The sequence below is a fragment of the Xenia sp. Carnegie-2017 genome, unplaced genomic scaffold, assembly GCF_021976095.1.
Source record: "Xenia sp. Carnegie-2017 unplaced genomic scaffold, XeniaSp_v1 HiC_scaffold_22, whole genome shotgun sequence".
Lineage (NCBI taxonomy): Eukaryota > Metazoa > Cnidaria > Anthozoa > Malacalcyonacea > Xeniidae > Xenia > Xenia sp. Carnegie-2017.
Window position 1 is genome coordinate 16,718,558 of NW_025813485.1, and position 15,171 is coordinate 16,733,728.

At 34.2% G+C, this 15,171-nt stretch overlaps 3 protein-coding genes across 4 annotated transcripts; 2 read left to right on the top strand and 1 right to left on the bottom strand.

Annotated features, from left to right (window-relative positions):
- The first annotated feature begins 42 nt into the window (after positions 1 to 42).
- LOC124446109 (4-hydroxybenzoate polyprenyltransferase, mitochondrial-like) lies at positions 43 to 2,412 on the top strand. Its single transcript, XM_046996921.1, has 7 exons — positions 43 to 76; positions 205 to 603; positions 891 to 1,012; positions 1,101 to 1,186; positions 1,273 to 1,406; positions 1,832 to 2,020; positions 2,108 to 2,412. The coding sequence occupies exons 2-7, from the start codon at positions 250 to 252 to the stop codon at positions 2,219 to 2,221; spliced, it is 999 nt and encodes a 332-aa protein (XP_046852877.1). The 5' UTR covers positions 43 to 76; positions 205 to 249; the 3' UTR covers positions 2,222 to 2,412.
- Positions 2,413 to 2,714: 302 nt separating this feature from the next.
- LOC124446108 (ubinuclein-1-like) lies at positions 2,715 to 12,778 on the bottom strand. The gene is made up of 23 exons (XM_046996920.1): positions 12,317 to 12,778; positions 12,150 to 12,233; positions 11,972 to 12,025; positions 10,979 to 11,041; positions 10,797 to 10,900; positions 10,672 to 10,714; positions 10,465 to 10,565; positions 9,268 to 9,657; positions 9,090 to 9,132; positions 8,922 to 9,008; positions 8,766 to 8,805; positions 8,589 to 8,670; positions 8,471 to 8,516; positions 8,263 to 8,346; positions 8,052 to 8,128; positions 7,894 to 7,981; positions 7,373 to 7,428; positions 7,219 to 7,269; positions 6,984 to 7,003; positions 6,775 to 6,821; positions 4,257 to 6,121; positions 3,524 to 3,774; positions 2,715 to 2,981 (listed from the first exon to the last, which is right to left on the bottom strand). The coding sequence occupies exons 1-23, from the start codon at positions 12,479 to 12,481 to the stop codon at positions 2,929 to 2,931; spliced, it is 3,894 nt and encodes a 1,297-aa protein (XP_046852876.1). The 5' UTR covers positions 12,482 to 12,778; the 3' UTR covers positions 2,715 to 2,928.
- Positions 12,779 to 13,688: 910 nt separating this feature from the next.
- LOC124447004 lies at positions 13,689 to 15,009 on the top strand. Of its 2 annotated transcripts, none has more exons than XR_006948575.1 (4): positions 13,689 to 13,881; positions 14,311 to 14,426; positions 14,508 to 14,576; positions 14,643 to 15,009. XR_006948575.1 is itself a non-coding variant. In XM_046997902.1 (4 exons), the coding sequence occupies exons 1-4, from the start codon at positions 13,827 to 13,829 to the stop codon at positions 14,990 to 14,992; spliced, it is 576 nt and encodes a 191-aa protein (XP_046853858.1). In that variant the 5' UTR covers positions 13,696 to 13,826; the 3' UTR covers positions 14,993 to 15,009. The 2 variants fall into 2 exon arrangements, 1 of the variants encoding a protein (XP_046853858.1); XM_046997902.1 differs by having other exon boundaries at positions 13,696 to 13,881; positions 14,325 to 14,426.
- The last annotated feature ends 162 nt before the right edge of the window (positions 15,010 to 15,171 follow it).

Genomic DNA, 15,171 nt, shown 5'->3' on the forward strand with positions numbered 1-15,171 from the left:
ACCCAATATTACTGAATACAAATATGCAGATTGACCATGTACCACATGTACTGTAACTGTGACTCATAACCAACCGGTAGTGTTCATTTGTTTTATTTGTGAGGGATAACTTTATTATTTCATTGACATGTGTTGGAATAAACACGTATTGTTATGGAGACATTGTCGGGCACGAAGCTCAATTCAGTTTTATAAAAATTACAGCTCAAGTTTTATACAGTTACCACAACTAAAGATTATGTGGAGTCGATGGAGATACCCATTTGCAATGTCTGGAAACATATTAATTTTTTGCCAAAGATTTATGGATGTCAAACTATCAAATGCATAAACACTAAAAATGAACAAGTTAGTGATATAAACAAATCTTGGGTGTCCAGGTTTCCCAAGTCTGTGCAACCGTACCTTCTTTTGTCAAGAATGGATCGACCAATAGGCTACTGGTTATTGTTTCTCCCGGGGTCATGGAGTATATCACTGGCTGCTGATCCTGGTACACTGCCAAACATGCAGTTATTGGCATTGTTTTTTGTTGGTGCTGTGACAATGAGAGGGGCTGGATGTACTATTAATGACATGTGGGATGCAGATCTGGACAAACAGGTTTTAGATTCTTAAACAAAGTACTCTATTGTGTACAAGTATTGTTTCTACTGCCTTCAATACAATAGAGATGAACGACATTTTCATTTTCAGAGTTGTGGGTGCAAGTGATCATATATGTATACCTGCTAACATTTTTGATGTTTGGTTGAATCAATTTACCCAACTTTTCAGTGAATATTGCATTTAATATTCTTGTGTTTTTAATGCATGAATGCTGATGTGATTTGACTTGATCTACTTAATTTGCAGTTTATGATTCACTAAAAATATGTTTTCAATGATAGGTTGCAAGAACATCCACCCGACCTGTTGCATCAAGAGAAATTACTTATTTTCAAGCATTAATATTTCTAGCATTACAGTTGTCTGTTTCTTTAGGTGTTCTACTCTCCTTAAATTTCTACAGGTAGCAAATATTTGCTTTGTGTTCTTCAGTTGTATCTATTTCTCATACTTTCATTCACTTGCTTGCAGTCATTTTTTTCTATTTTAAGTATAATTTTGGGAGCTTCCTCTCTTTTTTTGGTTGCATCCTATCCTCTGATGAAAAGGATAACATATTGGCCTCAACTAGTGCTTGGTAAAGCATTATAGTTCTGACTAATTTAAATAATGCTCACAAAAACCACTATCTTTGAAAGTTTACTGATGGACTGTATATTATAGGTTTGACAATAAATTGGGGCTGTCTGCTGGGATGGTCAGCAGTTAATGGGTCAATAGACTGGAGTGTGTGTGTACCATTGTACACAGCTGCCATCAACTGGACAATATTTTATGACACTATTTATGCATTTCAGGTGATGACTCAACTTGCAATTTAGGATTGTTTACAATTGTATAAATTAATAAGTCTAAAATTTCCAGTAAAAATGGAAATTGAACTTTAACAGTGACTACAATCAACCAATCAAGTCATTGGAGGCAATTAGGTGCAAGCCCACTGTCAGTCTGCTGTATTTCATCAAACAAACATGTCAGTTGTTGTGTAGAGATCCTATAGAATGATTATCTATAGATCTAACACGTAGAGTATTGTTGCTTGCAAACTTCGTTTACCCAAATGTCGTCGTATTTCTTGATAAAGACTGAAATAAGTCATCATTCTGCACGTTCAATTTAGCAAGAAGAAATTGCGCGAAAAATTAGCACGCTAAAACTCCTGTTGAATGTTACATATACCGTTGTGATTATGACATTATGCCTTCAAATATCTTCTGTATAGGATATTGAAGATGATATATCTATTGGTGTTAAATCCACAGCACTACTCTTTGGAAATTATGCCAAACCATGTCTTGGTGGGCTAGCTGCGGTTATGGTTTCTAATCTCGTTGCTGTTGGTATAAATACGTCACAGCCATGGCCATACTTTGTAGGATTGATAGGAATAAGTTCGCATCTCCTTTGGCAGGTAATGTGGACGCACAATGCTTTTAATTTCAGAAAACATCCACCAAAAAGGGACAAATATTCATACAATGAAACCAATTTGTTCCAGGTCGCCAGTGTTGATCTCTCTGATGCCAAGGATTGTCTCTCAAAATTCAAGTCAAACAAATGGCTTGGAATTCTTCTTTGGATCTCAATTCTCACAGGAACTCTTGTAAAATAAATCCAAGACTTGTTGAGATCTAACGTTACTTAACTGGACAGCTGCCACTTCAGTAGTGCAAGAAAAAAATATATTTACCAACAATAAATGTAAGGGTGTATGATAAAATATCTCGCGAAAGATTTAAATAGTAAGATGGATAAAGTAGTTTTTATTATATTTTATACTGTATAGTAAACATTTCAATCAGAGTTGTACGTTTCAAAATTTTAATGACCTTTCGCACAACTTCAAACGCAAAGCAAGGTAGCAAAAAAGTGTAGAACGCATGAAAAAAGTAGACGCGTAAAAAGTAGAATTTTTTGGAGCTGTACTTTAATGAAGGGTGTCTCTCAATGATCATAATAGGATCATTCTTCTGCTATCATTCTAATCGTTTGTTAACGTAGCAGTGAAATGATATCGCATTAATCCGGATAAAGAAAAGAGTTAGAAATAGGATGAACCTAAGAATTATAATGAATCATTGATCAATATTTCATCGAAAGCAATCTAAATCCAAAAAATCCTCAAATTTATTGGCAAAATTTGTGAATTATTAATTTCTGTTCATTTGCGTTGTCTTGAATACATCTGTTGCACTAATTTTGTCATAATAAATATGAAAATGATTATTGCAAAGTACAGTTCCATTTTCTGATATTGAATTGAACCATGCAAGAAGTCCCTTGCCGGCTGAAGACTATGCAAACATGGCGTACAAAGCATTATGAAAATGGACGATATGAGGAAGAATAACTTGGGAGTCGATTGTGGTTATCTATAAATATATGAAAAAATAAGTGAATAACTAATAAATCTTCCAAATACTAGTGCTTTGTATCAAAACCAGTGGGCATTTATTGTCTAAATACTGGTAGTAGTTATTGAAGCTGGATGGTTAGACCTCGAACTGCGTTTTGCACCCCTCTTCCATACGTACAATGAAATAAATGTCTTGGCTAGATAATGCCTTTGTAATAAAGTCGAAATATTGCTTAAGTTTTCTGTGTCTTTTTTTTAAACAATTTGAGTCTTGTTTCAACAACATTGTGTTATTCAGAGTAGCAATAATGTATTTCCTAAAATTGTCGACCTGTAAGTCCTAAATAAGATCTGAAATCTGTAACTCCTAAATAAGATCTGAAATTCTTCTTGAATCGTTTGTCATTTTGTTAATGATCTATCAAGAGGAACAAACAGTGTTGGAAAAAGTGCGTTGATATAATGAAACAATATAAAAATATTGTAATATTGGCTTTTGCCATCTTTGTGGCGATTTTTTCCAGCAGACGAATAAATATTTTGTTTATAATAACATACCTGATGACGTATGGTTTCGAAGCATTGATTGTTGTGTAGGAAGTTGAGGTCGCTGAATGCCACCGTATGCCTTCATAGCTGGTGGAAATTCCGCAACAGTGCTTAACGTCTTGTTATTTGAAATATTATTGGGTAAATTCATGATAGAAGGAATGGTGATAGGATTGCTAGGGAGCGATGATCCATTGTTCTGTATATTAGATAGTGAACCAACTAGAGGGATACTTGGGGACATACGATTTGGAGAAATACTACAACGTATAAGAAAATGATTTGACAATGATTACATGAAACCAGTTTTACATAGTAATTGAGTAAAAAACGTGATAACTTGGGAATATGTAGATGAATAAACAAAGAAGGTTTTCATTGCATATTTTAAAATGAAAAAATAAAAACTCAATGGTCATTGCTCAGTCAAGTTGAAGAAAAAGGCTTCGCAATTTAATAAATCAATGGGTTTTGTCACAATGAGTTGCAAGACACAGTGTTAGACAAAATGAATTTTGGCCGCTAGTTTTAAAATTCTATGAAGTACCTTTATAGGTTATGAGTTTATAATGAACAATATGTTGTGATTTATTTCGTCTAGCGACGAATCCGCCACTGGTTAATATGGCACTTACTCTAGCCTATAGGTCGTATTGTGATGGTAGTACAAAATTGAACCATTAATAACTACGAGGCCACAATTTGTTCAAGTAATCATATAACAAGAGATAAGTTTACTTACTCATTAAGTGAGTTTAGCAATGAAGTATTAAGTTGTGGATCGCGATTATTCGATGTCGGCATAAAATCGGTAACTTGCGTGTTCAAATGCGAAGATCTGTGATGAGAATCTGGACTTGATTGCATTGGAAACTGACAATTCATGTTGGGAGAAGATGGAACTTTGTTCATGCAACTATATACTTGTCTTGGTGAGCGCATTGTATCTTGGTTTGTTTTTGAAGAAATATTCTGTAAACTACAAGATGAAAGCCTGTTTGGAAAACACGGTAATTGTGGCGAAACATTTATGCTAGCTCGTCGGTTCCCAGGAGATGGTGATGATGGTGATGGAACTGTCATGTTGTTAGATACCATACTTCGAGGAGGAGACGGTGAAACATTTATGCTACCTCGTCGGTTCCCAGTAGATGGTGATGATGGTGATGGAACTGTCATGTTGTTGGATACCATACTTCGGAGGAGAGATTTGATGTTGTTGGGAGACATTTTGAAACGAACAAGACGACAATGAAGGTGATGTTGAATGAGAATATGGTCGTCCTTCATTGGTATGGAAGGTCTTTGCAGTACAAGGAGAACTAATTTCGTCCAAATAATCCAGAATAGTCTTCCCGCTTGCTTTACTTGATTCCTACCATTAGGCGAGGAGTATGCAACTGCCGGTACACCCTGTGGAGATTGAGGAAGAACACGCGGTGACGTCGGAGACTGAGTACGAGCTTGTGCCAAAGGATGTGATGGATCTTCGCGTTTTAATTGTCCCTGACCAGGATACTGACTATGGCTTAACTGAATCAAAGTTTGGCCATGGATTTTTCCATGAGTCCGTTGTATCTGAGGGTGACTCAGAGGCTGATTAGAAATGCGATTTGGGGATTCAAATTGGTTTTGAATGATTGCAGCATTTTGACGATCGTCTGATATAGTGCTATGCGTATGACCTAAATTTTGTACATTTGTCGAATTAATTTGTTGAACAATTGTTTGAAGAGGAGATTGAGCAAGCGAATTATTTTGAGAGTTTTGTTCTGCGCAACTATCGCCATTAAATGAATTCTGCTTTTGAATTCCTACCATTGACTGAAGTGGAACATGATCATGTAAATTGCTTTGCGATGAAGAATTATCATTCTTTAGAACGGTTTCGTTACCAAGAAGTCTTCTCAAGCTACAATCGTCATTTTGCATTTGGTTGCATCCAAGTGTATCGTTTATTTGATTGTTCAATGTATGTTTAATTTCACTAGTCTCTGACGGTTGGTCTTGATTTGACAGAACCTTAGATTGTTTGGGATGTTTCATATTTTGAGTATTTTGTGAAATCCGACTTGTTTCCTCCGAATTTACTTGTGTTGAAATCATGGACAACGGAAAGTTAGCTTTCTGACTTTCTGGTTTTTTGGTATGATGTTGGTTAGGCAGTGTTAGCGTCATTTGATTTGGATTTGTGGTCATTGTCTTTCTAACACTGAGTGATTCCGAAAGCGACGCCTTATTTTCCATCTTAACGTTAATTTGAGGTTGAATTAGAGAAACCATTTGAGATTTCGTAACTTTTTCACTTTGCGACTTCTGAGTAAGAATTTGTTCTGATGAAACTCTAACATTTGACGTTTCCCCTAGTGCATTTTCAAAGGATTCAATTTTCTTAAGACTCTTTTTATCTGTCTCATGCTTCGTTGAGTCAGTTTTTAACATCATACCAGACTGAGCTTCAAAGCTCTTCTCTTCACATGATGACATGTTTAACGAAACGGTTGAAACATAATCTGCCTTTACTTTGGCATCATCACTGCTCGATGATACGGGAAAAGCAGGATTTGATTTTTCGCTGACTTTCAAATCAACAATCATTGGAGTAACCTAAGAATAAACAGTTTGAACTATGTTATAGAGAAAGTGTGACTAGAAGGACAGCAGATGTGACTAGAAGGACAGAAGGTGTGACTAGAAGGACAGAATGTGACTAGAATGACAGAAGGTGTGACTAGAAGGACAGAAGTGTGACTAGAAAGACAGAAGGTTGAAGACAGAAGGTGTGACTAGAAAGAAAGGACTAAAGGACTGTGACTAGGACAGAAAGTGTGACTAGAAGGACAGCAGGTGTGACTAGAAGGACAGAAACAAAGGAACAGATGGAAGGACAGAAGGACAAGGGGTGGACAGGATGTGGACTAGAAAGTGGAAAAAGAAGGAGATGGGAGGAAAGACAGTGAAGGTGACTGAAGGAAAAGTGTGGGACAAAGGAGGAACAGGTGACGGAAGAAAAGGTGGTGTGAAAGACAAGGGAAAAAGTGACAGGCAGGTGGACTAAAGACAGTGGTGTAAAGACAGTGTGACTAGAAGGACAGAAGGTGTGACTGGAAAGATAGAAGGTGTAACTAGAAGGACAGAAATGTGAAGAGAAGAAAAGACGATGACATAAGGACAGAATGTGTGTCTAAAAGGTGTGACTAGGAGGATAGATGGCGTGAATTGAATATAAAATATGATTTGTATATCATTGAAATGTTTACCTGTGAACTTTGACGCTTCTCCTCGTCTTCTTTTGGACGCTTTGGATCTAAATAATGACATCATAATGCATTAGAACATAAGTTAAATGTACATACGTTATAAAAATATCAATATCTGTACAGGTTGACGTCATTAAGCCTCTGGAAAGATGACATCATGCACTTACGTCAATGTTTTTCATAAACAAAACATCGAAATAAAAATTTACCTTTTTTACTTTTAGCAACGCTAAAAAATATTGTAAGAAAAAGTGAAATAAAATTCAAAGATCTTCAACAACATTTCTTAAAGTAAATGAAATACTACTATTACTCAAAAAGAATATAATCATATACGTAGGGGGTTAAAAAGTTTCATCAAAAAATTATAAAGGCATTGTTAATCAGTGAGTACACGATAAATAAAATAAGCATAAATACAGTAGTGTATACTGCTTAACTTACACTGTGCTTGTAACTTTAGCGTGCGCTTGTTTACTTTCACGGTACAATATTCTGTAAATGAAAAATGCAAAGTGATACATAATGAAAATGTAAACATTATGAAAAGCATACTTTCAAGTTTAAACATAAAAACAAAGAGAGCACGTGATCAAACCTTGTTGTCATCCAACCTTTAGGCCACAAAGGACGGACTTCTGTCTCCAAATATCCCTAAAATTTATAAGATATACCATAACAAACACAATAAGCAAAGAAAGACATATTCAAGTAACACACATTTTCGGAAAAGAAATACAGATTCAAAATAACACATACTATCTGAAGAAGAAACAAAGATTTTTGTCAACAACGAAGACCATTTACAAAACATGCTACCTACGTACGATTAAATACGACACTACTAGATGTTTGTAGATCTCGTTCATCTTAGCAAACTCCCGAGAAGGACTGTTGACGATGACGTTGATGTTGACTGACGTTTCAACAACCAAGTGGCAGTCATCTTCTCTTGACTGCCCAAAGATGACTGCCTCGAAAGTTGTCGAAACGTCAGTCAACATCAACACCAACAATCTTTCTCAGGACTCTACAAACCTGGACGATCTACATCTACAAACATCTAACTATACTACCGTACTCAAAACATTCACTTTATCATGCTACATATAATAATACCTTTAGAGCTTCTTCAGCAGTAGTACTTCGACTTTTAGACATCAGACACAACTCAACTTTAATGCTCACGACGTCACAGAGAAGACTTCTAATTTTGAACACAAACGGCTAAAAATCAGTGACTATGCTATACATCATTGAATGTACGAAACAATTACCTAATGTCGTCTTTCCAGATGAAACGTTTAGGTAAAACTGTTCGCTTTCCTTTTTCATCACTTGGAGTGGTTGGCATCTAAATGATACGTACGTTAAAGTGTAAAAAACAAAATAAAGCATAAAAAAGTCCTCGGGGAAAATATTTCGAGATAAATAAAGAAATTTGTTAGCAAATTTTGAACAGACAAAATGATGCAAAGTCAAACTTACACTGCCATCCACAGGTGTTGTTGTAGGTTCACCAGTTTTCTCTGTTTCTTTGTCAGCTTCAACTTCTTTATTTACAACATCCTCCTGTAGCAAAAGACAAAGTAAGTCGTAAAATATCAAATAAGAAATGAGTTATGACAAAACAGTTTAACAGAGCACAGTTTATTATACGCGGGTATTGAAAGTTTATATAAACTGCAGCATTGACCTTTTTCTCTGAATTTTGATTAAACGCATCCACACTAGATTTCTGACTAGAAAATAGAAAAAAGAACAGATGATTATAGAAAGATATACATACACAAACACATTTATGGACTTTTTACCTTTGAAGAGCTTGTTCTTCCAACAACTTTGCCAATTCTTCCTCATAATTCTTGATCTGAGCAGGCATGCAAGCCTCAATAGCTGAAGAAATTGTAACAATACGTATATAAGCGTCAAAGGGCATTGATAATCCAGATGAACAGAATATATATCAGAAAATACTGTTAAATACGTACCCAAACGAAGTTTTAGCAAGGGATCTCTTAATCTGCCAACCTGCAAATAAAGGAAGTCTTTCATAGGAAAGTAATGCTAATGATGAAAATCCTTTATAGGAATATAATGCATAATTATTATTAGTAGTAAAAAAATAGTTTTTGCTCTAAACATACCTGTTCTTGCATGAAAAGATTTTTAGCACGTTTTACCAACGTATCTTTTGTACAAGGCAGAAACAAAGCAAGGTAGTCGTATACAGCCTGAAATTTGACATTTATTTTTAATTTTTTAAGAAGAAAAGGTGTTTAGCCTCTCGTCGAGAGATCAAAAGGGGAACTTACCGATCTTGCTCGACTTTGTAGCTTCCTTGAGTCTGTTTCAATTCTTTAAAAATATAACATATTTTAATGTTGATTAATAGGAAAATTTCATGTAATCACACAAAATGTACATATCATTTATTTTAACTTCTCCTCAAGTCTCAACTTAAAACTAACATTCAGAAAATAGAAAACTTACTGAAGTAAGATTCTGTTAACATCTGAATTAAAGAATTTACATTTTCCTGCTTCACCCCCAGCCTTGCGAGCAGCTTCGATCAATTTCTGCACACTCAATATCAATGATGGTGGTAAACCATCAGGCAATCTCACTGAAGGAGAGTTGTTATCACTTTCTTTTTGTACATTACTGTGTGAAGGAGAACTGGAACTAGCTTGTACTGGAGGATGCTGGTCATTAATGCTATCTTTTTCACTCTTTATTGATGTTGACCTTTGAAAAGCCATGTCACCAACTGAAACATTAGTCTGAGGTTTGCTTTGAGTGTCTTCACTGGAAGAAGTCAATGATACTTTATTCAAACTGTTCTTTTTCTTTTGTTTCAGCAGCTTCACATCATTTTCATCACTAATGAAGTAAAAAGAATACAAATTAAATTTCGAAATCACTCTGTTTGTCCACATAGAAAGTTAGCTGTCACTTTCATTAAGTAAATTTAGAATGCAACTTTTTATGATAACATATAAAGTTGCAAGGCAATAGACATTATCTAATCCAAGATGTGTCACCCTATGTTAATTTTCTTTCCTTATAAGTTATGCAGTTATATGACCATAAATTAAAATTTTTAGTTCTTTACTCAATTTATTCAGGTGCAACTACCGGGTGACACCCCATGACAAGGCCACCAGAAAAGCAAACCTAGGGCTGTCTGGTTTTTCATAAATGGTGTTTTCATCTGAACAACACTAGTTCAGATGTATTGTGAAGCAAGCTAGTCATATTTTTCATTCAACATTATAAACAACAGCACTGATATTCATTGACTGAAGGTTCACCATTGCATAAATCAGTTTAATAATTGTTTGAATAATTTTTTTAGTCATAAAGAATTCACAATTCAAACAAATGCACATATTGAGCTAATTTGCAAGTAAGTCATTTTCTATCCACTGCTAATTGCTTTTATGCCTGTGTATACATTAACACATTCCACATTGAAAATTTTCTATTTTATGTTGTTACAAGAGATAATTTAAAAGGAAAATAAGGCAATTATAGGGATATAAGGGATCTATTTCACACATTCATCATCTGCTTAGTAAAAATGTGTAAAAACAAGTAAAATGGCTTTCTTAATGTCCCAATGAGTTCCTTTATTGCTATTGCATGACAAAATTCTCCTACAGCCTCAATGCTGTATGTTATTTTTACCTATTTGGTTTCATCTTTTTTGGTGACTTATCTTTTTCTGTGCTTGAAAGAAGTCTTTTACCATCCTTGAGTTTCTTCTCCTTGTTCTCTTTATTTTTCTTCTGCAACAAAACAAAAACAAGCAAAATAATGCATACAAGAAAACCTTATATTTAAAAAATCTGCATCGAGAGAAAAAATATTGAATAAGACTAGAAAACATAATACCTTTGGTGTTTTCTTCTTTTTCACTTCTTTGAAATCAGAATTTCTTTATAAGTAAATAAAAATCTCATGAGAAATCTGTTGCCCACCTCTGATTAAGCAAAGAGTGACTAAAAAATATTACATACTTTCTACCATCTCCAGACAAAACAGGTCTAAAGTTAAGTTCACCCATGTTAATATAAAAACCACCATGTTCTGTTGTCCAATCTGCTGGCACTAATTCATCATACTGTATAAAAAAGGTTAACATTTACATGACTGAACACAACAAAATTGAACTTCACATAATTAAAAATTGTAATCTTACAGCTTCTGAATCATCAACAAATGAGTCTGTTGCATCATAACCATAAGTCACATCAACTAAATCCTAAAACAAATATTAAAAACCATCAATGAAAACAACTATACTACCTCATAAAATTATATGAAACATTGCTCACTGATGCTGTATGGGTGGCATGTAGTGAAATAATGACAGATTGGTTAAACAGCAGGCCAAACTCTTTTGCACAGATATCCCATTTCTGATTTGAAAAATAGTTTAGAACCTAAAGTTTCATAGCACATTTTGGACAAAATGGCCAACCAAGATGATTATTAAAATTTTGCCATCTGGAAAAATGCTTGTTTTGAGTGGACTTTATGGATTGACTGTTGTTTCACACCCTGTGTAATTATTATGCTATGCAAATTGCAGATCATATGAGTTATATTTTTGCAAAAGACAAACAATTAAAAAAAATTAACAAAATTATTCTATGCTGAAATCAATAAGAGATTTGAATGGTGGCATTTTTATTCCTTAACCAATGTATTGTTCTTTGATTTTACAAATGGTTATGCATGAACATACCCAAAGAACAATCCAAACTGGATTTTACCATAATGTGTAATGATTATTGAGAATTGCATAATATTCTTATGGAAGAAAATGTGTTAACAATAGAGCCCAAATATGTCAATATTTCACATAATGCATATTGCATCAGCAATAAATATTAGAACATGGCATTTATATTGAAATAAATAAATAAACAATGACATTTTCCAGCCATAAAATTTCAAGCTGAAACAATTATACTGCACAATATCCATTTTGTTTACTCCCAGCAAAATCAATTCACTCAGTGTAAAATTGCTGCAAGCAGCCATTATATATTTTAGCTCATTGGAAATGTTCCAAGTTGGTCGCACATTCACTTTTTAAAGTTATTTTTATCATGATTCATTAGCTTAGCATGAGCATGGATGACATTCAACCCTGGCAGCAAACAAATCTAGTGGTAGTAAATAGTACCTGATATCTATCGCTTTTAATTCCTTTGACTTTCTTTGTTGTACTTTTTGGTCCCTGTGACAATTTTAAAAACACACGAAAATATCTAAGCAGTTAAATTTAAAATTAAAATCATTCGTACAAATATAAGAATTATCTCAGAACTAATTTTCTCAATTATTGGGACAAATGAACTTACATATTTATCTTCAAATTTCTTTGCCAAAGCTTTTATTTCATCGACATTGCATTCTCCATGCTCTTCTTCTTTCTTTTTCGATTTCTAAGCATGAACGGTAGTTCAGAAAGTCATACCGTCTCAACAATTTTGAAGCAACACTTCAGCCAAAATTATCCAAAACTTACATTTGCACCGACAAGGTCTAAGTATGAAAACTCAGGGAACGATCGATCAGTTGAGGTAGTTAATTCCAAATGAAATCGTTGGGACAAGGATTCTTTATTCTTATCTTTATTGGATTTGCCTGTTTTAGAATTTTCCACTTTATCCTTGTTGTTCACAGCTTCCATAGTCCATGAGCATCGAGAAAATGGTGGTTCGTTAGTAATTTTTGTTCTTACATTCTCTTTACATTTTTAACACTCCGGTAATGGCTGAAACTAAGCTTGCACTTTTTGCAAATGCGCATGCTCAAATCTCATTTGAGCATGCGCAATACGAAAAACCGCTAAGAAATCCAACTTATGTTCGATCTCAAAGTTATGTAATACAAGAAGCGGTCTGTCGAGGAATCATCGCCAAATCTTTTCTTTTTAAATATTTCTTTGAAAATGAATACTTTTTGCATGAATAGGCTATGATCGAATAGTAAATCAAAAATCCCTATGATATCATAAATAAAACAGTGTTTATTTTGACAATATACTCTTCAATTCAGAGAAACTAATAATATTTTTACTCGAAAATGGCGACAATACAGGTAGCTGGTTTTGTGGTGTTCCTTTGTGTAGGCGGTTCTACACGCACGACGCGACTTGCTGCTGTATAAATTTTACGCAATTGAAGTTCAACAAACGTGTTAATTCCACGCATGAAATCAACCAATCGTATTACATGGAACATATTAATTTATTTACTGTCATGGTAACTTGTCGAGTGGTCACGCACATATTGAGTAACATGAAGTTTTCAAGAAGTACTTTACAGTCGTAGACTCATAAAGATAATCCAGTCTTTCTTTCCAGTTAGTCAATCTATTGATGAGTTCCTGCTATTATATATTCACACAATACTAAATAACTGTATACTGATATCAACAATTCATGAAATGCAAAGGCTGTGAAAGCAATGGCCAAAAGTTCACCATTATATTAGCGAATAAGTTTGGTCAATTTACTCGTTTAACGACCAGAATTTTGTATGAACTGCTTTTAAATAAACGAGTCTGCTTTTTAAAGTTAAGCTGAACACAATGGGCTGGTTACACAAAGCCTGGGTATCCAGTCACATTATGCGCAATATTTAAAACAAATATCATACTATTTCAATGAAGGTCTATTGATTTTGTGGTCAATAATAACATGTGTTCAAGACAGTAGGCAGGCGGCAAGTTTTAGTCCTGCTTGGCAAGATTAAATAAACGGCTAGACTGATATTCCTTCTATAGTCTACTTATTGCAGAGATAGCAACTTAACGTTACAACATCAGGGAATGTTCGAAGTAAAGAGATAAGAAATTGTCTTAATAATTACTTAACGCCATAAGTTTTGTGTCATCAGGTTATCGATGACCACATCATTCCAAGCAACAGGTAAAAGTTTATACTTCAACAATCACAAATTGGTTGTACACAACAATTATTTTAATGATGGAAATAAAGAAATAGTTTTGTTGTGTGTTATCCAACAACAACAATGATTTCCTATCATATTTTTTTGTTGCTATTCGTGGCTCTAACAAGTGAAACAGGTAGCTAATTACTAGTTGCATTAAGCATGCAAAAATCTTCTGTCGTTATATCAAAACGAAAGAGGACTTATTATTATCACTAAAAGTTATTAGTTCTGACGTACTTCACCACATTGTTAAATCCGTTTCAGCTAGAAAAACTTCCTCTGTACGTGTTTTTGTTCTGGTGTGTTGAGAACAATTCTGAGTTTCATTTTATTTGGTACAAAGTACTAGTCTACATACATTATGGCTATTCATAGTGTTCAGGCGAACTGCTGTATCAAACAAATTCTTTTGTATAACAAAAGACCTGAGGCAATTGCATGGATTGTTTCAATTCAGAATTCAATTCACTAGTAGATTTATTGGAAAATAAACAGAGTGAATACATTGTTTGGAAGAAAGTAGGGAAAATGTACAATGTCCTATCTTCTAATGATTTTTAAGATAACTTTTTTTAGCTTTGTCAATACCGAGAGGTCATCTTCAACATCTTCAACACAAAATGACAAAAAGAAACTTTGTGCCAAATAGATTTGACATTGTTGACAACGAAATAAAACGTGAGGACAATTGAACGTTAAAACAGTGTATTTGAAATGTATGGTAACTTGCATAAGCAATAAAGATCTTTTATTTGACAGACGTCATCCAACAGGAAGTGAAAACTGCTTTAAAGAAAAATTTTGTTCCAAATAATCCTTTATTTGCAGGTAGGCGGTACTTTAAATTTGTTTTACATCCAAGCATTTATATATTTTATTATTGGTTAATCCTAGCAAACAAGTGGGGGCAATCTAGCTCATCTCGTTATCCTGAGAATCAGCCAAAAATGATATATGGTATGGACTACGATCAAATCAACCCTTCGAGATCAGACCCCGGATATCTGGTTTTGGATCTTAAAAAGCTTGCCCAAGGATATTTGAAATTTCATAAACATCCACTTAATGGCCAAAGGCAAAAAACAAACAAGAAATCATCACCAAACTTTCAACAACAACAACAGAAGAATCCGTTTTACAGAAATTTTGGACAATATTATAATAACAATAATAATAATTATATAGGTTACCCTACATATTATCCATTTCATCAGCAGCCGTATTATCAACAGAATATTCAATAAAAATAGCTAAAACATAATTCAAGTGTACGAGAGATATTACTGTCCTAGATGTGAAAAGCGTGTGGAGAGTTCAGATTGGGAAAAAATCAAATAATTGACTCTCCCATCTACTTGTATGGCCCTAAGAGTTTTCTTGTCTGTATGAACCAGTAGACTAAATCTAATTTATGGATAAAAGT

Bases quoted from the DNA above. Each gene is read 5' to 3' on its own strand.
- LOC124447004 (XM_046997902.1), top strand. From the start codon at position 13,827: ATGATTTCCTATCATATTTTTTTGTTGCTATTCGTGGCTCTAACAAGT. The intron at 13,882-14,324 runs GTAGCTAATTAC...AACTTTTTTTAG, and splicing joins GGCTCTAACAAGTGAAACAG to CTTTGTCAATACCGAGAGGT. The intron at 14,427-14,507 runs GTGAGGACAATT...TTTATTTGACAG, and splicing joins TGTTGACAACGAAATAAAAC to ACGTCATCCAACAGGAAGTG.
- LOC124446109 (XM_046996921.1), top strand. From the start codon at position 250: ATGGAGATACCCATTTGCAATGTCTGGAAACATATTAATTTTTTGCCA. The intron at 1,013-1,100 runs GTAGCAAATATT...TTCTATTTTAAG, and splicing joins CTCTCCTTAAATTTCTACAG to TATAATTTTGGGAGCTTCCT. The intron at 2,021-2,107 runs GTAATGTGGACG...AATTTGTTCCAG, and splicing joins GTTCGCATCTCCTTTGGCAG to GTCGCCAGTGTTGATCTCTC.
- LOC124446108 (XM_046996920.1), bottom strand. From the start codon at position 12,481: ATGGAAGCTGTGAACAACAAGGATAAAGTGGAAAATTCTAAAACAGGC. The intron at 11,042-11,971 runs GTACTATTTACT...TATTTGTTTTAG, and splicing joins TTAAAAGCGATAGATATCAG to GATTTAGTTGATGTGACTTA. The intron at 10,901-10,978 runs GTAAGATTACAA...TTTTTTATACAG, and splicing joins TTGTTGATGATTCAGAAGCT to TATGATGAATTAGTGCCAGC.